This window comes from Balaenoptera borealis (genome assembly GCF_965194805.1).
Source record: "Balaenoptera borealis genome assembly, chromosome: 5".
Classification (NCBI taxonomy): Eukaryota; Metazoa; Chordata; class Mammalia; order Artiodactyla; family Balaenopteridae; genus Balaenoptera; species Balaenoptera borealis.
In genome coordinates, this window is record NC_138862.1 from 117,306,039 (window position 1) to 117,330,727 (window position 24,689).

Genomic DNA, 24,689 nt, shown 5'->3' on the forward strand with positions numbered 1-24,689 from the left:
TTTTTTTAAATAAAACAAAGAAAGGCTGTGAACATATTCTGGATTAAAGGAGGCTAAAGAGACATGACAGGTAAATACATTACTTGATGCTAGACTGGATCCTGGACCTGGGGTGGGGGGTGCTGGGGGATTCTACTAGGCCATTATTGAGTAAACTGACAAAACTGGAATATGAACCGTAGACTAGATAAAGTATTATGTCATTGTTAAATTTTCTGAAGCATATGTGTGCACTGTGGTTATATAAGCAAATATCTCAATTCTTAGGAAACATGCACTGAAATATTTAGGGGCCTTAGGCTATGACGTATGCAGTATACCTTCCAATGGATCAGGAGAAAATATACATGCGTGCTTGCGCGTTTAGAAAGTACAAGAGTGCAAAAAAGAAGAAAAGAGAGGGAGAAACAAAGGGAGTATAATGTTGGCTATGGGCAAATCTGTGTGGGGAATACACAGGTTTTATTTGTACTATTCTTACTCTTGCAACTTTTCTGTAGGTTTGAAATTATTTCAAAATAAAGAGTTTATAAAAATTGTCAGGGATGAGTAGGCAGTTGTCACTCTTAGAAGAGGAATAAGGATGCCTATGGGACAATGCTACAAGTGCTGCAGTGCCCTGGGACTATCTGCTAATATTTCAAAGAAGCGTGAGACAGGGACATATGATCTAGGATTTCTTTCGGCTCCATTTCATGGTTCTCTTTGCTAGGGTTCAAAGTAAAGGTCAAAGGCTACTTATGTTTAGACTGGCTAATCAATTCTCATAGGAGAATGGGTATGAACAAGGGAGTCTTATTTTAGTGAAGGGAATTTCTCCTGGCTCCTCAAATATCAGGAGCTGTGAAAACAAGAAGGTGAAGATATACACTCCACTGTCAGACAGAGCCTGGAAGCTGGTTGGCTGTGGCATTCTGAATGTACGATAATTAGAATCAATTTCTAGTCATCAGTTAGACTCTAAAAATTTCTACAAATCAGAATTAGAAGTCTGAAAGGAGTACCATTTCTTTGTACAGTTGCACTGGTGAGATCGTATTCACAATATACAAATTCCACCCAGCCTCAGCTACAGGAGGTGTTTTGAGATTAACACTGGTACCTTTTCTAGAACTAAAAGCAAAACAAAGGACAAGAATTATAAGACATTATTAATACACGGGAATTTTAAATGGTAAATATCAGACACCTAAAATATTGTAACTATGATATCATTTTCATTTAGTATTTTCTTTGTTGATTAACTACACAGTCGATTTTTAGAGAACATTAGTGCACAATGCTACATAGGCCTAACAGCATTTAACATACTGCAGTCTCATGGACTGATAAACCAAGCACTTCCAATTCATTCCACAAGTATTGTTAAATAGGCAATAAGTTCACAGAACAGGCAAGACCCCTCAAAAGGAAGAAAGACTTGGATATGGCCTTCATGAGGCCAGGGCTGCTGGGAAAATGTAAAAGACGGAACTGAACATCAGCTGGAAGCACTATATTATCTCTTGCTTTCACTATATGATGCATTTTCTGTAGTATGCAATCTTTTAAAAATGCAGACCCTAGACCAAATGAATTTTCAAATAAATTAGAATTTTTAAAAAAATCATCTAAAAATATACAATACTTTTAAGATGTCAAATGTGTGAGATTACAAGCTATTTTTCCTCTCGCCAGAAAGCTTTTAGGATCAGTCAGTCTCAGACCACCTTGTGCACACTCTAAGTGACCAGTTACCCAAGGGAACCTGGTTATTCCTGCTGGTGGAACAAAGCACAGGCGCAAATAATTCAAAAAAGCTTAAAGTTATGTTAAAAATGGAAAACAATGTTTGACTTGAAATACAATCTGTGTTCCTCCCCTGCAAACAGATTTCTTTCCTACTTAATTTTCCATAGGGGAATGTTCAAATTAGATTGCATTCCCTACCACTAAGTTCACAGTATAGAAAACATCGAATTTCAGAAGCATAACTGCTCTGGAATTAAGCATTCTATTCCAAACAATGTGAAAGCAGAAAACCGAAGTGTCAACCTGAGATTAGAATAATGCACTTTTACTCTAAGGTAGATTAACACATAATCTATACATCATGAATGTGCTTTAAGGTAAGAAATGCACTGTTAATTTCTTTTTCATTGAAATACCAGAAAATAATCTTTGGATAAAAATGTAGCCACTTAAAGGCCAAAGAAGAAAAATAATAAAGAGCCTTGTCATTTGGATCAGCATAAGAGGCTCTGTCTTACTTGTTAATTACACAAAAAGGCATGCCCTTTAACTTCTTATCTAAAACACCACAGATATTTACTGAACTAATTTCATACTTTATCTTCTTCTAAAAGTTCAAGGTCAATTATAAAGGATATTCTAGAGACCATTAGAAACTTCTTTTCTTACTCTGGAAAAAGAACGCCTAGAAAAGCTATCTGATCATTCAAAGCTTTTATTTAAAAAAATATCAACAAAGATGTATGCAAAATATAGCAGTAACAATTCATTCCAGAAACTTTCGCAGGAATGTCTGGGGTTGAGGGGATGCTTACAGAAGCCTCTTGGGTGACTCTTTTCTCTCTGGAATTGTTTCAGGGTCTGCCTTGGTCAGAAGTATAACGTGGTTTTTAAAGTGACAGATGGCTTTCAAGCCTATGAAAAGCTGTATTCTTAAAGCGCAGACATCCATACTGACAGGTGGGCAAGCCTAATAAGGAAAAAAAATCGGAAATTTAGCCAAGGAATAAAGTGCATGAACTTTAATCTTCAAAAATCAATCTATTTGATACAATGTCTCCTTCCCCCTCACTCTCCCCACAAATAATTCAAATTCCAGTTCTTATCAGAGTAAGAGGTTATCCTATCTAAACTATTTAACCAACTATCTCATCCATGTGTCTGCCAAAGAGCTACTTAGTATCTGTTGACTTTGATTTAAGGAATGCAGAGAGTGGGTACACCTGAGGCCCCTCAAAGCTGCGGGAACTCTCTGCCTTACAGAGACCTTCCAGGAGCCCAGCCCTGGGCTGATTACCTGCCACCCAGGAAATTCCCCACTCACAGTGGTTTGGCTCAGGGTACGTTCGAGTGGCCTCTTTAGACAAAATGAGACACTGTAAAAGGACATTGTACTTCAGGTAGAGTACATGAAATGGTTTCTTAGTGGATGCGTGTGTACGAAAGAAACACTCTCATGTTCCGATGGCCTCTTGTTAGCTCTGTAGATGTGAACACTGCCTGGAACAGCCAACAGGCTGGGGTGTGTCAGGCAAACTGGAGGAAATCCTGGACCAGGAGCCAGGCTCCTGTCCTTACAAGGGACCATTCACTCATGTAGAATGGATACGAAAGATAAGGGAAGAGCTCTTTCTGCGACTCACAAAATGGTGTTGCCAGGCCTTCCCCACTCCTCCATTAATGCTGTTTTGATTCTGAGGTCATCTTCATTGTCCCTTTTGTACAAAGCACATGGGGGAAAACCTCCATCTATTGTTTACATTCCTAAGAATAGCTAGGCTGGCCTTGGTGATGCTGAGCCAGAATCTCAGAGGAAAGGGATATGAAGATCGCGTGTACTCTGGTCCCGACTCTGAGGTTGTGAAACCTTTCTCAGACACCGCAGCTCCCAAAGCCTGAGTCAGCAAGGGAGCAAAATGATGGTGTGCTCATTCAGGGGCATCTAGGATTTCAGAATGGTGGAATCGCAGGGAAGGGGGAGCCGGGAGGTGTGATCATCACCGACCTTCCCTCTGCCACCTTCAGGAGGACTGGCCTCAGGGGCAGCGTTCCCCACCAGCTGCCCATCTCCCCTCTTTTCTACCTTCCTTTCTTCTGTGTTCCTTCCCTCTGGTTTTATGAGACTCTGATAAGGCCTAGAACTGAGATTTATTTCCAAATGCAGATTGATCCTACCTCAATCTGTTATGTACCCCTCACTCCACCATCACTACCTACACAAGCCTATGTCTCTCTGAGGTTTAAAACAAAAAACAAGGCAAGATGGGGTGGGGAGAGAGGAAGCAAGAGACAAAGAATCTGTCACCTTTCCATTCTTACTAGGGACATAACATTTATTTTTAAAATAATCTCCTGAAAAGGCTATGTGTATATCTTAAACACAGACAGAAAGGCATGGGAAAGCTATGATTCTGATTTCCCAAGAGGCTGAAGGTAGGCAGTAAGCCTGGTCAGCAGCAGAAAGCGATAGGCAGCCCATAGCAAAAAAGAACTCAGACACAATTTCCAGAAAACGCCAGTGCATATCACAATTTGGGTGACAGGGGTAATGGAAGAGTGCCTCAGACACATTAAGTACTACACACCATCATCACTGAACACTCATTTTTCCAGAAAAAGGCGTTCCAGCTGCCAGATGGACGTTAACATGTGAAATAGAGGCCATCATAACTTGGGGGTTCCCTACAGCACAGATATGCACAGCAAACACCCATTCAAATAGCTTATGCTCCAGAGGTAAAACTGCACATGAGGAATATGATGCAAATGATTTCTGAGAACAGAAATTCAAGGTCAGAAAATAGAGAATTTCATCATAAAACTGCCTCTGTTTATTTGGCGGTCAAGAGCTTTTCAGAGACTAAGCGTATTACTACTCACTAAAAACGAGGTTACTGATCTAGAATATCCATTTACACTAGATCAAAACTACAGAACTACAGAAAAGTTGTGGAAGGCTTTGTAAAACGATTAAAGAATTAAAGGCATATCTGATAACAGTATAAATAAATCATCTGAATGCGCTGTATTCACTTTTGTGCTCTTGAATATACTGATTTCTGTACTGTTTTGTTAACAGCTCTATACAATTGCCACCAATACTTCTATTAAATGAATAAAATTGTAGTATACCATAGTTGTGAAGTGCTCTCTCTGAAGTTGCACTATATGTATATTCTTTACCAAATTTTTAAAACTATGCATTATATCTAAATTCTGAGTAAAACGTTTTCAAAGTAATCTTAAAAATTACCATCTAAACCACGAATCGCAAAATGCGTGTCATTTTACATTCCAACATTCTAACTGAAAAAACAAGACTTTAATGTTTGCCAAGCTTAGACACAAAGAGCAAATTTGCAAGCACTCATACTGTGATCTTCAGGTTGCACTGTCATAAGCCAGCTCTAACCTTCAGGGTGGTGTCCACATACGGGTCCTCCTCCCGAGCGGCCGCCGCACTGCACCGCACTGTGTAACACTGCAGGTTGTTACTGAGGAAGAGGAGAGATGCCACTGAACAAAGTGGAGGCCAGGAACCAATGTGCCCACTGTTGGGAAGATTTCACAGGAGCACAGAGCAATGGCGGGGGGGGGGGGGGAAGACCCAAGTATCTGTCAAATGTTGACAAGTTAGGCTACTTCTTCACAAGGAGAGTGCCTCAGAAACCCTATGGAGTGTCTTTTTAAATACGTGACTGGTCCCCACCTCACTCCGACCCAAATCATAATCTCTTAGGGGCTGAATCTAGACACGTATATTTCTACAAAGCTCCTCGTGTGACGTACACTCCTAGTTAAGAACCATGGATCTGGGTCAATACCCTCATCTTATAGACAAAATGATGCCCCTGGGATCTGCCCAAAGTACAGAGAGGTGACTATTAAAGCCGAGGTTAGAACCCAAGTTTACTGATTATTATCTCAGGATGAGATGGAGCCTGGATTATTCTGGGAAACAGACTTAGATTATGCAAACCCAATCCAACGGTAGAAGAGAAAATCAGAGACTGCCTGAAGGAAACTTCAGAATTACCTAGTCCAGCAGCTTGTTTTTAAAGATTAGGGCCTGCAAGGTACATGATTGGTCCAAGTCCTCTCTGGAGAACGGAGTTAAATTAGACCCCAGGTCTCCTCACTCTTCACACTCCTCCAGCTCTTTCGACAACCCCAGGCTATGTCTGCACAGCAAAGCAACCTGGACACCCCACAGTTAGTGCTTGGAGACTCACAAGTCAACCCTCCAACAATGACACTGAAAACCATCAATGGTTAACTTAGAGATTGTTACGAAACCCATCTTGTCATGGGTTCCCAGGAATGATTTTTAAAAACAAATCAAAAAATAAATAAAAATTAAAAAAAAATAAAAAAATAAAATAAATAAAATAAAATAAAAAACAAAAACAAACAAAAAAACAAATCAGAGGGCTTCCCGGGTGGCGCAGTGGTTAAGAATCCGCCTGCCAATGCAGGGGACACGGGTTCAAGCCCTGGTCCGGGAAGATCCCACACGCAACTAAGCCCGTGCACCACAACTACTGAGCCCACGAGCCACAACTACTGAAGCCCATGCGCCTAGAGCCTGTGCTCCGCAACAAGAGAAGCCACGGCCATGAGAAGCCCGCGCACCGCAACAAAGAGTAGCCCCTGCTCACTACAACTAGAGAAAGCCCGTGTGCAGCAACAAAGACCCAACGTAGCAAAATAAGTAAATAAATAAATAAAATTTTTTTAAAAATCTGAAAGTGAGAGAAGTACAAATGAATTCTATTGAAATAAAAAAATGAAGGACTAAAGCAAATCTAACAATAATCTTAAAATAGAAGAAATACTTCTTTAACAAGAGAATCGTTCTGACATTTTCACAGCTGCGAGACTTGGCACGATGTAGAGGCATCAGTCGGGACTCTCCATCTGTTTGCTGGGGCTTCCACTTTGGTCTCAGCCCACTGTCAACTGTGTCCATGTCCAGAGAGCTCTAGGATGTGACCTCTGGAGTCATGACAATAGCTGGGGGGGCAGCCCCACCGCTTAGAAATCTGGGGTAGAGGGTGCCCTCACGAAGGAAACTGAACAGAAGGGACTTTGAGATACTGGGAACCAAAAGAAGTACCTGCAGTGGGGTCAGAGTAGCTATGACCACAAAGATGACCTTTAGGTTCCAGAGATAAAAAGGCTGCATCCTCCGACTCACCTCCAGCAACATCAATCCAGCTATTAGCTATCGCTGGAATACTAAGCAGCAGTATAAGAGAAGAACAAAGTGAACTGAAGTGTGCTGGCCTGGAAAGACGACCAGGATACGCTGCTAAGCGAAGCAGCAAGTTGCTGAAAAGTGGACATCATACGATCCACTTCTGTAAAAAACAAACCATAGTTGTGTATGTATTCTTTTTAAAAAAAAAGTTGGATGAATATAGACCAAGCGTTGACAAGGTTGACTCTGAGAGGGCAGATTATGGGAGGCCTTCCGATTCATGTATGTCTACAAGGATGACATTTTATTACATGATTTTATATTGTTCTTAGAGTCTTTTAAAAAATATTTTATTGCTTTTTTTTTAGGGTATATAAACATATCACTATTCAAGAAACTTTTCAAGACAAACTTATGGATCAAGATATTTCTAAAATACATATCTATTGGGTAAAATAAAAATATGTAAAAATTAGTTCAACAATATAGGATTTTAAATATAGGGGTGGGGAATCTTTATTAAGAATCTGAATTTACATATAACAACTGCTATTCTAATGTCTAATGCTTCCATAGTCAGGTTAATGATGTCAGAGTATTTTTTGGTGCTAATATTAAGAAAAGCTTCAATAATTTCCCACCTGGAAGCAGGCAAAACCCACAGATTTTAAGTCTCTTCAAGCCCTCACTATACTATGTTTTCGGGACTCTACATTCCAAACTAGTTCATGACTTATACTTTGGGTGGAGGGGCATTTAGAGGGTCCACTCACTAAATTCTCAGTGTCCTGTACATTTATGCAATCAGATGGATAAAAGATAGTCTGTTGTATAAATATTTGGGGGCAGAAATAAATATTTTCTTCCTTCTTTCTCCCTCTAATTTTTCCTTGGTTTCTGAGAAGCTATAGTTTTCTGGATTCTTCAGCATCTTTACAGACCCTTCTCTTTTTCCCCTTGCTTTCTAAACGTGACTTTCACCAGTTTAGTTCTCCAACTACTTTTCTCTGTCTACACATTCTTGGGGTCATGATCACTACTTTGATAATGAGCTCTTTTTTGTTGGTAATAAAAATATCTCAGCTTTCCCTTTTCCCTAATCTTCAGTCCTATGTGTCCAAAAACCTATCAACATTTCCTCTTGGTATTCCCTAAGCACCTCAAACTCCAGTGTCTAAACCAAACTTTTCTTTCACCCCATGCCATAGCAGCCTCCATTCTTTCATAAAAGCAGGCTCAAAACTGGTGGGTTTTCTCATGTCTTCTCCATTCCCAGTATCCCACTAGACATCAAGTCTTGTAATTCTCTCCCATCCATGCTTTCTTCTCTTCTCACTGCTACTGCCCTGCCCAAATGCAATCCCTCATTGTCCTTACTGAACCATCCCAATAGCTCATTATCTATGTTCAAACCATCCTCCACAGTGGCCACCACTCATTTTCCTAAAGCAATGCTCTATTCACATCCCTTTCTTTGGTCAAAATCTCAAAAAATTCCTTAATTTCCAAAGCCCTGAGCTCTCTCTCAAGCACTGTTTTCCCCATTTCCCTCTGTTTCAGCTCCTTTACATTTAAAGGACATAACTACACAACACTTTTGAAATTAAAAAGACTAGCTACCTCCACACTGTTCGTTTAAGGAACACACAATAGCATTTCTCCCTACACCAGGGAGTGAGAAGACAGGGGAGTACCTCCGCTAGGAGTGGGTGTCAGAATCTCCAGGTGGGTCCTGTGCTGTGTGAAATACACTCCAGCACCCGCTGGAGATTCTGATATTACCACTCAGTTGAAAAAAAAAAAAATCACTGTCCTATGCGATTAATTATTGGACACTCCTGCAAACCTGGACATAGCTTTGTTTATAGCTTTCCCTCTATCTAGAATGTCTTTCTCTTCCAATCTCTATCTGTCAAATTCTAACTAGCTTTCGGGCTTCACTTCAAACACAAAAACCTTACCTGTGTGACTCAGCCAGAAGTAATTTCCCTCCTCCCACAGCCTACGCCCCTTTCACGAAGTCTTAAGACATTTTTCACTAATCTCCTAGTGTTTGTGTCCCTTGTCTCTGGCCCTCTCTTATGCTGTTGCTTCAGAAAGCAGATGGTGTGCCTTATTCACAGGTGGTTGGCCAGAGGGCTTAATGCAGTGCCTTGACTATAATCTAAACTGAAAAAACAGGAAATAAAACCATAAGCATCACTTACTGCTGAGATAAAAGGAAATGACATTAAAGCCCTGCTCAGGAACCCAGTTTACATGCCAGATTACTAGGGTAAGGCAACTCAGAAGACATCCACCACCAGTTAGCCAGGTGACCTTGACCACCCCCAACCTCTGGATTCTTTCCCCATCTACACTACTCAGAGGGTAGAATCAGTTGGTCTTTCTGGCCTCTTGACAGTCCTACACCATTATCAATTAACTCAACTCATATGGAAAAGATAGGACAGCAGTGAAAAAAAATTAGGAAATCTAAAACAAAGTCTAAAGAGATGCCCTGACTGGCCCCACTGACTTTTCATTAGAATTCCCTATGAAAATCTTCCCTCATGAAGAACTTTATACTTCCTTAGAAAGATCCCCATCCAGTCTAAGAAAATAGGGCTTCCCTGGTGGCGCAGTGGTTGGGAGTCTGCCTGCCGGTGCGGGGGACGCGGGTTCGAGCCCTGGTCTGGGAGGATCCCGCATGCCGCGAAGCGGCTGGGCCCGTGAGCCACAATTACTGAGCCTGCGCGTCTGGATCCTGTGCTCCGCAACGGGAGAGGCCGCGATGGTGGGAGGCCCGCGCACCGCGATGAGGAGTGGCCCCCCCTTGCCGCGGCTGGAGGGAGCCCTCGCACAGAAACGGGGACCCGACACAGCCAAAAATAAATAAAAGTAAATAAATAAAAATTTTAAAAAATAATAAATAAATAAAACAAAGGCAAAACCGGAATCTACATCTCTGACATTGAAAAGGCAGGTATGGGCCATTAAAAAAAGAACAAAAAAAACCCCCAGATGTATATCATTAATTTACAGTGCTATACACCGGTGCACATAATTCTCATTTAAGGATTTAGAAAGCTCCTCAAGAATTTACAGAGAAATAAGTGACGCAAAAGCCAGCAAGTGACTGGAACATACCTCGTGATGACATGCAAAAATTGTGGTGTGAGCACCGCCTGCTGAGACTTCTCAGGATACTGGTAGACTGACATTAATTCAACAGATTTGACAACCATGTACAGATAGCCCACATGAGGTAATGAGAAAAAACAAAAGAGGCTCAGCAACTCTTTTTCCTGAGATGAATTTTTTCTCTCAGAAGTAAGAGACCCTGCATGAAAAAAACAAACAAAAAAACAAACCAACCATGAAACCAGTAAATAAAGGGAACCAATATTTTGACTTTTCTATGCAAAAAAGTCTATCCATGGAGAACCAAAGAGTTGCTTAGGGGAAGTTGCTCTTTATATAAGAATGCCAGTAAAAAAAGAAAAAGGAGTGATATAATATCACCATTTGAAACCCCTAATAAATTAACAGATCTAGGTGATCACCATCAATGGTTGTTAACCATTGATTAACCAATGGTTGTTAACAAAAAGAGCCAACCTAATACTATGTACCTTCCAAGAGAACTCAACACTACTTGTGTTACCAAAAAAAAAATCATGATCATCACCATCATCTGATCAAGCCTGTCTAGAACACCATCAATAGAAATATAATGTGAGTTATATATGTAATTTGAAGTTTTCTAGTAATCACTTTTTAAAAAATAAAAAGCAGGCCAAATTTTAAAAATATATTGTATTAATCCGACACATCCAAAATATTATCATTCCAATAAGCAATCAATAAAAAATTGAGATATTTTACATTCTTTTTTGTTGTACTAAGTCTTTAAGACCTAGTGTTAATTTTACATTTACAGCATATCTTAATTTAGACTAGTCACATTTCAAAGTGCTCAATTGCAACATGTGACTAATGGCTACCGTACTGAACAATGCAGTTTTAGATCAGAGGGAAATACAGGGGATACAGGAACATGTTAAATGACACTGTGGGGAGTCAATCAGCAAAATCCAGATTGTGGGAAATTCTGCAGTAATAGTCCAGTTTCTTGCTAACTAAATTGCAAAGAAAAAAGAGAGGGGAAGGCAGAGCCTACATATTAAAAGAGACGTAGAAGACATCGGAACCAATTGCAACGTATGAACCTTACTTGGAATCTGATTCAAACAAGTAAATTGCAGAAAAAAATTTTTTAGACAATCAGGGAAATTTGAACAACTGACGGGTATTTGATGATATCAAGCCATTTTTTTAAAATGTGAAATTACATTTGGGGTTTGTTTAAATAAAAGAATCCTTTTCTTTTAGAAACACATGCTGAAATATTTAGAGATGAAAAAGTATAAACTCTTGGATTTGCATAAAAATAATCTGGCATGGGGTGGGGTGTGGTTATGAGGCTACACTGTTGAAGCTGTGTGATGGGTACATAGGGGTCACTGTACTATTTTCTCTACATCTGTATGCTTGAAATTTTTCATAATCAAAGTGTTTAAAAAAAAATATAGCTCTGATTGATACCCTTCAAGGACACCCATCAATAACAGAAGAAAGTTCAATTACGGCACTTTCCACAATTGGCCCAAAGCAACTGATCCAGTTTCTACTTCCTCTTCTTTCCTACACACATTTGTGCTCTAGTTAGACAGAGCTGCTTGCTAATCTCCAAACACACATGGTGGTTTTACACCTTGCACGTGTTGGTTCCCTTTACGTAATACCTTACCAAAATGTCCAACTTCTAAAAATTTTACTCATCCATCAGGGCCCAGCTCATACGTGTACTACCCATCCCCTCATTTGTCCACTAAGTAAACATCCATCAGACACCTCAGACACCTACTACGTGCCACTCTTCCAGGTTCTGGGTATACCACAGTGCACAAGACAAAGTAACTGCATTCATTCTAGTGAGGGGGAGTGGGGTGGAGAATGAACAAACTCTGCAGTATGTGGAGAGGGGACAGTTTATATAGAGAAGTCAGAGAAGTCCTCTGTGGCGAGGTGATACTTGAGCTGTGAACTGAAGAACTGGAAGACACCAAGTAACGCAAGCTCTGAGGGAGGTTCCTTCTGAGCACTGGAAGAGTAAATTAACAGGTCTTAGATAAGAGTGTGCTCGGTGTATCTGAGGAACAGAGAAAAGCCACGTGGATGGAGAATTGTAAGAGGGTGAGTGGGACAAGAAGAGCTCCGAGTCAGGGTCATGGAGGCCATGAAAAGGATCTGGGCTTTTGTTCCAGGTGCTGCGGGAAACCCCTGGATAAAGAGCTAACCCTCTAAGGTGGCTGTGTGCCCTCTGGTCTCCTGCCTCGTGTTACATCTCCCTCTCCCTTGCTTCTCTCAGTTCCGCAAGCAAAGATTCTCCCTCGGCCACAAGGCCTTCACTGCTTCCTCTGTACCAACCCTATCCCCAAATCAGCCCCTATGCAGGTCCTCTTTCTCAGGAAGCCTTCCCTGACCCCAGGAGGAGGTCAGGATCTTTGGTTACACGCTCTCGAGGCAGGGTTCCTCTCTCACAGAGCACTCAGGTCAGAGTGTAATTGTGTACTCCTTCCTGTGATCATTCCATTCATGTCTGCCTCCCCCCCGCAAGACAACAGGCTCCCTGCGTACAAGTACTTTGCCTACTTTTTGCTCATGATTGGTTCCCTAGTATTCAGCACAATACCCGACATAGTAGGTACTCAGTAAATGTTTACTAAAAGAAAGAAAAAAATAATGAAGGTTATAAACACATTTAATCAGAAAAATATTCATATCTTTCCCTAGGCAACTCCTAAAGATATTAAGCAGGCCAGGACTAAGTACGAAACTTAATAGTGATTCTTAATCTCGGTTGCCCATCATATTGCTGGGGAGGTTTTAAAAAATACTGATTCCCAAGCTGCATAGCTGACCAATTAAGTCAGAATCTCCAACACGTAAAGACTGGGCAACAGTATCTTGAAAAGCATTCAAGTAGGGCCCATGTGCAGTAAGGTTGAAAACCACCGCTCTAAATGGATTTCCATTCAGTCCACATTCTCCCACCTGGCTCACAAGGCCATCATAAGCAGCTCTGGCAAATGACCCAGCTGGACCCAGATGAACCTCAGCTATAACAGGGCTTCCATTTCCCTTTTGGGACCTAGTGACCATTTCAAAAAGGGAAATGGGTTCTGCCAGTCATGTCCTCTCCATGGCTTCTCCTAGGGGTCACGACTTCCCTTTCTAGCACTCACTGTTATTTGCTAAGGAACCTGCCCAAGGCCACAGGGAGCCTCAGTAGAAGAACCTAATCTATTTCTCACACCGGGCTCCCCTCCCGTACTTACCTGTTTGGTAAATGGGTAGCAGCTGAAGTGAATGCAACTTGATGTCATCCGACAAGACATAGGATGAAATATCAGGAGCAAAACGTCTGTGAGTTTAAAGAGAGAGAGAGGGGGGAGAGATCTAATTTCCATGTACTTTAAGTAGGTAAATATATATTAAATGCTGGTGAATAAAAAGCTTTCTAATACCTGTAGAGCAGGTGCTGAACGTGGAAATATTTTATTTTTTCATCAGCTAATCCTGTTGACTCCAGCGTAACAGATACTCCAGACTGTTGGCTTTTTTCACCAAGAAGTTCCATGGGCTTTTGGCAGATAACAAAATCATCTGACTCAAGCTGCAAAGTTTCATTACTGATGTCTTAAAAAATAAAATTGAAGAAAATTATTTAATAACTCCAAGTACCCCTCCAATGCAAATTAGATTTCACAATATCCCCCCACCAATTAAACAGACATAGTAATAATTGAGGCACACACATCTCACATATTTATAAAGCACTATGATTCTGAAAAGTCTCAGCACTTGCTCATTTATCCCTCACAACTGATAAAGTACAATGGGATATTATCATCATCCCCATTTTACACATGAGGAAATTGAAACTCAGAGATGGTATTCCTAACCCAAGGTCATTCAGCTAGTAAATATGAGGGCTGGGACTAGAAACTCCTCATCCAGCAGCAGCTGTTTCATTATTTCTCATGACAAATATATGTTGAAACACATTTACATGCTACAGAATAAGATATGGGCAGCCAGATCATAAATCCAAATCCCATGTATTAGGAACAACTACATCATAAATAATGTGGCTTGCAATATACATACTAGAGCCTTTCAGAGATGGCCAGAAATAAGGGTTTTCTCTGCACCCAAAACAGGAAAGTAAGCTAAATTCATTATTTACCTTCTGACAGTTTCACTGGATTGTTGGTCTTACGTGGATGGTGGTTAACACTCTCTCCATTTTTGGGGTCTGACTCCAGTTTTAGGATTAAAACTTCTAAGTCTGACATGACAGCGACATATCCAATACAAAAAGAAATTTCAACAGGGGTGATATTATCTATATGGATAATTAAAGAACGTTCAAAGTCCAATATTGAGAATTCTTCATTAATGATCTGATACTTCAAACTAAATAAAACTAACTTATTTGTGCAGCCAACAAGAAGGTCTCCTTTCACAGGGCAACAGGAAATGCACAGGGGAGCCTCAGAAAGCGGCATTTCCACAATAGACATCTGGTCTCTGAAGGTTTCACTGAAGGGTGCCTCCACATCATGTCCGACCATTCGGATACACACTCGGGAGTTTTCAGTCCTTTTACTTCTCCAGTTCACATAAGCACGTAGAAACGTAGCTTTGTTTTTCTCTTCAATTGCTACCAAATAGTCTCCTGAGAAAGAAATAAGATTATCTTTAGAATCTGTAATTAGAAACCACCACGTACCTGGCACCATGAAAAGGAACTATAACTGAATCTAATGTGAATGTTTGAATTAAAGATTGACTAGAACGAAACTCTAAGTAACAGGATCTTAGGTGTATTTTTAACTAACAGACATTTAGATTCTGAAATACAATTTCCCCCCATTTTAATGTCTTAAGATAATCCATTAATTATTCATGAAGTTTACAGAGAAATTCTACGATTTATTCCTATGATAGCTCTAAGTGTTATTGTAGCTCTGAATCTACAGCTCTAACAAAGTTCTCCTGACATAAAGAGTTTCGTATTAGTGTGATGTTAAAATTAGGTATAAATTCAGGAACTCTGAAGAGGTTAGCAGAACTTACACTACAACCCTTCCCCTTCCCACAAAATATCATATCTTCATGTCAACTCTGAGAAATAGGATAAAGCCATACATATTAAATAAAATTTCAATCCAAGTTAATTTTCCCTTCATTGTTGATTTTCTTAGATTTTTTTAAATTACAAAGTAATTTTGGAATTACTCTTTGTCGTGAGAAGTCAAAGTGATAAAGAGGTGCAAAATGAAAAGCATAATGATCTCTCCCCGGCAGTCCGATCCATGAGGAGACAATGTTAACACACATAGCCTAAACCCGTGTCCTTCTAAACCTTTCTTTCACATAAACCTAGATCATAGAGTGGTAGTTTGTCGTTTTTGTTTTTACCAAAATGGAATCACACTAAATATATTTAATAATCTGCAACTTTAAAAAATTACCAATGTATTACCAAAAGATTACCAAATATCTTTCCCTCCAGGTTAGATACATGGATATCTAACATCCTTTTCAATATCTGCAAAATATCCTGTATGTACATGTGCCATAATTTATTCAACAATTCCCCTACTGAGATACTACATTCAAGTATTTCCAGGTTTTTTTTGCTACTATGCTTTATACTGTAATAAATAGGCCTATACCTATATATTTATTTAGTGGGGGGTAAGTTTCAATGGCATAGATTCTCAAAAGTAAGACTATTAGGTCAAAGGGCAGGTACATTTTTAATTTTAACACATATTGCCAGATTACAATCATAAATATGTAATAGAGATTCATGTTGTCACCAGCGCTGTTTAAACAGGCCTATTTCCCCACATCTTCACTAGGACTGACTCCATGTGATGGGGGAAACGTGGACTCTAATGGTTATTATAATTTATATTTTCCAGACCACTTATAAAGCTGGCCATCTTATCCTATGTTTATTCAGCCATGTATAATTTCTCTTCTGCAAGTTATCTACTATTTTATTAGGTTGATTTTTCTTATCGAAGAAGAGCAGCTCTCTGGGTAAAAGTGATAATTAATCCTTCATTGGCCATCAATAGCAAATCATTTTTGGTAGTCTATAGTTTGACTTTTGACTTTGTTATGGTTTGACTTTGTATGGCATCCTTTACAATATGTAACCAGCTATGTATCTTTTCCTTCTTGGCTTTTGTGGTTCCTAACTTGCTTAAACAGTCTCTTATGTCCTCCAGTTACATAAACACACACTTACATATTCTATTTTAGTGGTTTTTTAATTTAATTTTTTTTTTTTTTTTTGGCTGCATTGGGTCTTCATTGCTGCATGAGGGCTTTCTCTAGTTGCAGCGAGCGGGGGCTACTCTTCATTGCGGTGCATGGGCTTCTCATTGTTGTAGCTTCTCTTGTTGCAGAGCATGGGCTCTAGGCATGGAAGCTTCAGTGGTTGTGGCACGCAGGCTCAGCAGTTGTGGCTCACGGGCTCTAGAGCGCAGGCTCAGTAGTTGTGGCGCATGGGCTTGGTTGCTCCACAGCATGTGGGATCTTCCTGGACCAGGGATCGAACCCGGGTCCCCTGCATTGAAGGGCAGATTCTTAGCCCTGTGCCACCAGGGAAGTCCTCATTTAAACTTTTAATCTTTAGAACTTTGTGGGTCAGAGGGGATAAGTCAGTGTTATTCCAAAAAGAAAACTTACTATATGCTAAACATTATTAGGTAAACAAGCCCTTTTCCAATGAATTGAAACTGAAATGCTGTTGTTAGCACTCGAACTTCCCATATACAGATGCAGCAAGCAAGCGGGGGCAGCCCCTTTCTGCAGACACCAAGTGGGCTGGCCAAGCCCCTCCTCCTCCAGAATGAACCAGCCTTCAACAGAAGCAAACCTTCTCCTGTGCTGGTTCCTTTGATGCCACAGAGGTGGAGCCTGTACCTGTTCTCTCCCCGGAGATCTTGGTGGAATGCCTAAATATACCCTGCAGGCCCCATACATTTGCTCACTCTGTTCCAGAGAAGCAGTTTGATGGAGTTGGGGGCAAAGGATGCCTTGTGGCCTCCATCTTCCTTGAATTCCCTCAGTAAATACATTAAACAAAAATTTTTATTGTGGTAAAATATACATAAAACTTACCATTTTCACCATTTTTAAGTGTACAATTCACGACATTAAGTACATTCACACTGTTATGCAGCTATTACCACCATCTCCAAAACTTTTTTATCTTCCCAAAACTCTGAATCCATTAAACAATAACTCCCCATTCCTACCCTCTGTACATGGCTTTTATTACTTACATAATACAGTATAGCATCAATGCTGAACAGCATGATTATGTGCAATACATAAATATGAACTATTTGTACACATCTGCAGATTTAACTCAGAACTAAGGTACATAAAATTGAAAGCAAAACTAAGTGCGTTAAGAATAAAAGTGAGGGCTTCACTGGTGGCACAGTGGTTGAGAATCTGCCTGCCAATGCAGGGGACACGGGTTCGAGACCTGGTCTGGGAAGATCCCACATGCCGCGGAGCAGCTGGGCCCGTGAGCCACAATTACTGAGCTTGCATGTCTGGAGCCTGTGCTCCTCAACAAGAGAGGCCGCGATAGTGAGAGGCCCGCGCATCGCGATGAAGAGTGGCCCCCACTTGCCACAACTAGAGAAAGCCCTCGCACAGAAACAAAGACCCAACACAGCCAAAAATAAATAAATAAATAAAGTTTGCCCTTGAATTAAAAAAAATAAAAATAAAATAAAAATAAAGCGTACTTAAAAAAAAAAGGATAAAAGTGAGGGGGTGGAGTCAAGATGGCGGACTAGGAGAACGTGGAATTCGCATCTCCGCATGACCAAGGCACCTACCTGGCACCGGTGGGGGATCACAGATACCTAAGGGGACAGGAGGAACCACCAGCGACCGGGTCCTGAGCCTAGGCCCCGCCCCATGCTAAAACATCACCTCCTCACCCGCCTAGGTCCTGCCCCACCCTAAACCCCGCCACTGCCTAAGTTCCACCCCTGCCTAAACTCCGCCCCCATAGCCAAGGCTTTTTTTTTTCTTCTTTCCTCTTTTACATTGGGGTTCTGTTTTACCTTGCTGATTCATTATTGTTGGTTCATTTATATTTTTATTTTTCCTAATAAATCTTTTATTTTTCTAATTTTATTTTATTCTTTATACTTTGTTATTGTTCTCTACTTTTGGCTTGTTCCCCCCCCCCCTTATTTTTCTTTTTTCTGTTGTGGTTTTATTTTACGTTGTTGCAGTTGTTTCAATTGTATTTTTATTTTTCCTAATCTATTTTTTATCTTTCTAATTTTATTTTGTTTTTTACTCTTTGATATTGTACTGCTCCTTCTTTTCTTTTTTTTTTCTTTTTTTTTTTTTTGCCACAACACAAAGCTTGTGAGATTTGGTTCCCAGACCTGAGGTTGGGCCCCAGCTCCTGTGGTGGGAGCTCCGAGTCCGAAACACTGGGCTAACAGAAAACCTCATACCCCAGCGAATATCAATCAGAGTGAGGCCTCCCAGAGGTCCTAATCTCTGCACCAAGACCCAGCTCTGTCCAACTCCCTGCAAACTCCAGTTCTGGATGCCTCAGGCCAAACAACCAGTAGGACAGGAATACAGCCCCACCCATCAAAAAAAAAAATGAAATGACAAAAAAATATGTTACAGACGAAAGCACAAGGTAAAAACCTATAAGACCAAATAAATGAAGATGAAATAGGCAACCTACCTGAAAAAGAATTCACAGTAGTGATAGTAAAGATGATCCAAAATCTCAAAAACAAAATGGAGAAAACAGAAGAAACATTAAACAAGGATCTAGAAGAACTAAGGGGCAAATAAACAGTGATGAACAACACAATAAGTGAAATTAAAAATACTCTAGAAGGAATCAATAGCAGAATAACTGAGGCAGAAGAATGGATAAATGAGCTGGAAGATAAAATGGTGGAAATAACTGCCAGGGAGCAGAATAAAGAAAAAATAATGAAAAGAATTGAGGACAGTCTCAGAGACCTCTGGGACACCATTAAACACAGCAACATTCAAATTACAGGGGTTCCAGAAGAGAAAGAAAAAGAAAGGGACTGAGAAAATATTTGAAGAGCTTATACTTGAAAACTTCCCTAACATGGGAAAGGAAATAGTCAATCAAGTCCAGGAAGCACAGAGAGTCCCATACAGGATAAACCCTAAGAGAAACATGCCGAGACACATATTAATCAAACTATCAAAAATTAAATACAAAGAAAAAATATTAAAAGCAGGAAGGGAAAAAAAACACATAACATACAAGGGAATCCCCATAAGGTTAACAGCTGATCTTTCAGCAGAAACTCTGTAAGCCAGAAGGGAGTGGCAGGACATACTTAAAGTGATGAAAGGGAAAAACCTACAACCAAGATTACTCTACCCAGCAAGGATCTCATTCAGATTCCACAGGGAAATTAAAACCTTTACAGACAAGCAAAAGCTAAGAGAATTCAGCACCACCAAAGCAGCTTTATAACAAATGCTAAAGGAACTTCTCTAAGTGTGAAACACAAGAGAAGTAAAGGACCTACAAAAACAAACCCAAAATAATTAAAAAAGTGGTAATAGGAAAAAACATATCAATAATTACCTTAAATGTAAATGGATTAAATACTCCAACCAAAAGACACAGACTGGCTGAATGGATACAAAAACAAGACCCATATATATGCTGTCTGCAAGAGACCCACTTCAGACCTAGGGACACATACAGACTGAAAGTGAGGGGACGGAAAAAGATATTCCATGCAAATGGAAATCAAAAGAAAACTGGAGTAGCAATTCTCATATCAGACAAAATAGACTTTAAAATAAAGACCATTACAAGAGACAAAGAAGGACACTACATAATGATCAAGGGATCAATCCAAGAAGAAGATATAACAATGGTAAATATTTATGCACCCAACATAGGAGCGCCTCAGTACATAAGGCAAATGCTAACAGCCATAAAAGGGGAAATCGACAGTAACACAATCATAGTAGGGGACTTTAACACCCCACTTTCACCAATGGACAGATCATCCAAAATGAAAATAAATAAGGAAACACAAGCTTTAAATGACATATTAAAAAAGATGGACTTAATTGATATTTATAGGACATTCCATCAAAAAACAACAGAATACACTTTCTTCTCAAGTGCTTATGGAATATTCTCCAGGGTAGACCATATTGTGGGTCACAAATCAAGCCTTGGTAAATTTAAGAAAACTGAAATTGTATCAAGTATCTTTTCCGACCACAACGCTAAGAGACTAGATATCAATTACAGGAAAAAATCTGTAAAAAATACAAATACATGGAGGCTGAACAATATGCTACTAAATAACCAAGAGATCACTGAAGATATCAAAGAGGAAATCAAAAAATACTGAGAAACAAATAACAATGAAAACACAATGACCCAAAACCAATGGGATGCAGCAAAAGCAGTTCTAAGAGGGAAGTTTACAGCAATACAATCCTAACTCAAGAAACAAGAAAAATCTCAAATCAACAACCTAACCTTACACCTAAAGCAATTAGAGAAAGAAGGACAAAAAAACCCCAAAGGTAGCAGAAAGAAAGAAATCATAAAGATCAGATCAGAAATAAATGAAAAAGAAATGAAGGCAACAATAGCAAAGATCAATAAAACTAAAAGCTGGTTCTTTGAGAAGATAAACAAAATTGATAAACCATTAGCCAGACTCATCAAGAAAAAAAGGAAGAAGACCCAAATCAACAAAATTACAAGTGAAAAAGGAGAAGTAACAACTGACACTGCAGAAATACAAAGGATCATGAGAGATTATTACAAGCAACTATATACCAATAAAATGGACAACCTGGAAGAAATGGACAAATTCTTAGAAAAGTACAACCTTCTGAGACTGAACCAGGAAGAAATAGAAAATATAAACGGACTAATCACAAGCACTGAAATTGAAACTGTGATCAATAATCTTCCAAAACACAAAAGCCCGTGACCAGATGGCTTCACAGGCAAATTCTATCAAACATTTATAGAAGAGGTAACACCTATCCTTCTCAAACCCTTCCAAATATAGCAGAGGGAGGAACACTCCCAAACTCATTCTACGAGGCCACCATCACCCTGATACCAAAACCTGACAGAGGTGTCACAAAAAAAAGAAAACTACAGCCCAATATCACTAATGAACATAGATGCAAAAATCCTCAACAAAATACTAGCAAACAGAATCCAACAGCACATTAAAAGGATCGTACACCATGATCAAGTGGGGTTTATCCCAGGAATGCAAGGATTCTTCAATATATGCAAATCAATCAATGTGATACACCATATTAACAAACTGAAAGATAAAAACCATATGATAATCTCAATAGATGCAGAAAAAGCTTCAGACAAAATTCAGCACCCATTTATGACAAAAACTCTCCAGAAAGTGGGCATAGAGGGGACCTACCTCAACATACTAAAGGCCATATATGACAAATCCACATCCAACATCATTCTCAATGGTGAAAAACTGAAACCATTTCCTCTAAGATCAGGAAGAAGAAAAGGTTGCGCAGTCTCACCACTATTATTCAACAAAGTTTTGGAAGTTTTAGCCACAGCAATCAGAGAAGAAAAAGAAATAAAAGGAATCCAAATCGGAAAAGAAGAAGTAAAACTGTCACTGAAGATGACATGATACTATACATAGAGAATCCTAAAGATGCTACCAGAAAACTGCTAGACCTAAGCAATGAATTTGGTAGAGTAGCAGGATACAAAATTAATGCACAGAAATCTCTTGCATTCCTATACACTAATGATGAAAAATCTGAAAGAGAAATTAAGGAAACACTCCCATTTACCATTGCAACAAAAAGAATAAAATACCTAGGAATAAACCTACCTAAGGAGACAAAACACCTGTATGTAGAAAACTATAAGACAGTAATGAAGGAAATTAAAGATGATACAAACAGATGGAGGGATACACCATGTTCTTGGATTGGAAGAATCAACATTGTGAAAATGACTATACTACCCAAGCAATCTACAGATTCAGTGCAATCCCTATCACACTACCAATGGAATTTTTCACAGAACTAGAGCAAAAACTTTCACAATTTGTATGGAAACACAAAAGACCCCAAATAGCCAAAGCAATCTTGAGAAAGAAAAACGGAGCTGGCGGAATCAGGCTCCCTGATTTCAGACTATACTACAAAGCTACAGTAATCAAGACAATATGGTACTGGCACAAAAACAGAAATATAGATCAATGGAACAGGGTAGAAAGCTCAGAGATAAACCCATGCACATACGGTTACCTTATCTGTGATAAAGGAGGCAAGAGTATACGATGGAGAAAAGACAGCCTCTTCAGTAAGTGGTGCTGGGAAAACTGGACAGCTACATGGAAAAGCATGAAATTAGAACACTCCCTAACACCATATACAAAAATAAACTGAAAATGGATTAAAGACCTAAACGTAAGGCCAGACACTATAAAACTCTTAGAGGAAAACATAGGTAGAACACTCGATGACATAAATCACAGCAAGATCCTTTTTTGACCCACCTCCTAGAGAAATGGAAATAAAAACAAAAATAATCTAATGGGACCTAATGAAACTTAAAAGCTTTTGCACAACAAAGGAAACCATAAATAAGATGAAAAGACAACCCTCAGGAATGGGAGAAAATCTTTGCAAAGGAAGCAACTGACAAAGGATTAATCTCCAAAATATACAAGCAGCTCATGCAGCTCAATATCAAAAAAAGAAACAACCCAATCCAAAAATGGGCAGAAGACCTAAATAGACATTTCTCCAAAGAAGATATACAGATTGCCAACAAACACATGAAAGGATGCTCAACATTACTAATCATTAGAGAAATGCAAATCAAAACTACAATGAGGGGGGACTTCCCTGGTGGTGCAGTGGTAAAGAATCCGCCTGCCAATGCAGGGTACATGGGTTCAATCCCTGGCCCAGGAAGATCCCACATGCTGCAGAGCAGCTAAGCCCGTGAGCCACAACTATTGAGCCTGCGCTCTGGAGCCGGCGAGCCACAACTACTTAGCCCGCATGCCTAGAGCCCGTGCTCCGCAACAAGAGAAGCCACTGCAACGTAGAGTAGCCCCTGCTCGCAGCAACTAGAGAAAGCTCACGCACAGCAAGGAAGACCCATTGCAGCCAAACATAAATAAATAAAATAAATCAATTTATTAAAAAAAAAAAAACTACAATGAGGTATCACCTCACACTGGTTAGAATGGCCATCATCAAAAAATCTACAAACAATAAATGCTGGAGAGGGTGTGGCAAAAAGGGAATGTAAATTGGTTGGGAATGTAAATTGATTCAGTCACTATGGAGAACAGTATGGAGGTTCCTTAAAAAACGAAAAATAGAACTACCTTATGACCCAGCCATCCCACTACTGGGCATATACCCTGAGAAAACTACAATTCAAAAACAGTCATGTACCACAATGTTCACTGCAGCACTATATACAATAGCCAGGACATGGAAGCAACCTAAGTGTCCATCAACAGATGAATGGATAAAGAAGATGTGGCACATATATACAATGGAATATTATTCAGCCATAAAAAGAAACAAAATTGAGTTATTTGTAGTGAGGTGGATGGATCTAGAGTCTGTCATATAGAGTGAAGTAAGTCAGAAAGAGAAAAACAAACACCATATGCTAACACATATATATGGAATCTAAAAAAAATGGTTCTGATGAACCTAGGGTCAGGACAAGAATAAAGACACAGAGGTAGAGAATGGACTTGAGGACATGGGGAGGGGGAAGGGTAAGCTGGGACGAAGTGAGAGAGTAGCACTGACATATACACACTACCAAATGTAAACTAGATAGCTAGTGCGAAGCAGCAGCATAGCACAGGGAGATTAGTTCGGTGCTTTGTGACCACTTAGAGGGGTGGGATAGGGAGGGTGGGAGGGAGACGCAAAAGGGTTATATGTATGCATATAGCTGATCCACTTTGTTATACAGCAGAAACTAACACAGCATTGTAAAGCAATTATACTCCAATAAAGATGTTAAAAAAAAAAAAGAATAAAACAGAAAACTAGGACTGAACACTGCAATAAATCAGAAGTAGTGCCTCGAGTACACAGACTCTGACAACCAGCATTCCACTTTGTCTCTCTGAATTCATAAACTGAATCATACAATATTTGTCTTTTTGTGTCAGGCTTATTTCACTTAGCAAAATGTCTTCAAGGTTCATTTGTGTTGTGGCTTGTGTCTGAATTTCATCCCTTTTTAAGGCTGTATGGATACCGTACATTTTATTTATCTGTCAATGAACATTTGGGCTGCTTCCACCTCTTGGCTCTAGTGAAAAATGCTATGAACACTGGTGTACAAATATCTGCACAAGTCCCTGCTTTCAATTATTCTGTGTATATACCCGGAAGTGAAACTGCTGGATCATATGGTAATTCTATGAATTTTTTGAGGAACCATCATACTCTTTTCTACAGCAGCTCTATCACTTTACACTCCTACCACCAATGCACAAGGGTTCCAATTTCTCCACATCCTCATCAACACTTGTTATTTTCTATTTGTTTTGATAATGGCCAA

The 24,689-nt window shown here is 39.6% G+C and overlaps 1 protein-coding gene across 7 annotated transcripts in view; it reads right to left on the minus strand.

The window, feature by feature from the left end:
* The window catches only part of HPS3 (HPS3 biogenesis of lysosomal organelles complex 2 subunit 1), a 51,810-nt gene that overhangs the window by 16,142 nt on the left and 10,979 nt on the right, over positions 1 to 24,689 (minus strand). For all 7 annotated transcript variants that reach the window (XR_014245272.1, XR_014245273.1, XM_082394331.1 and 4 more), the window contains exons 2-8: positions 14,226 to 14,717; positions 13,504 to 13,675; positions 13,315 to 13,400; positions 10,061 to 10,253; positions 5,144 to 5,225; positions 2,547 to 2,701; positions 1,005 to 1,113 (exon numbers count right to left, since the gene is read on the minus strand). Coding sequence is in view for 5 of the 7 variants with exons in the window: in XM_082394331.1 (XP_082250457.1) it covers positions 1,005 to 1,113; positions 2,547 to 2,701; positions 5,144 to 5,225; positions 10,061 to 10,253; positions 13,315 to 13,400; positions 13,504 to 13,675; positions 14,226 to 14,717 (1,289 nt within the window). In the remaining 2 variants the exon portion in view is untranslated. The remainder of the gene's footprint in view (positions 1 to 1,004; positions 1,114 to 2,546; positions 2,702 to 5,143; positions 5,226 to 10,060; positions 10,254 to 13,314; positions 13,401 to 13,503; positions 13,676 to 14,225; positions 14,718 to 24,689) is intronic.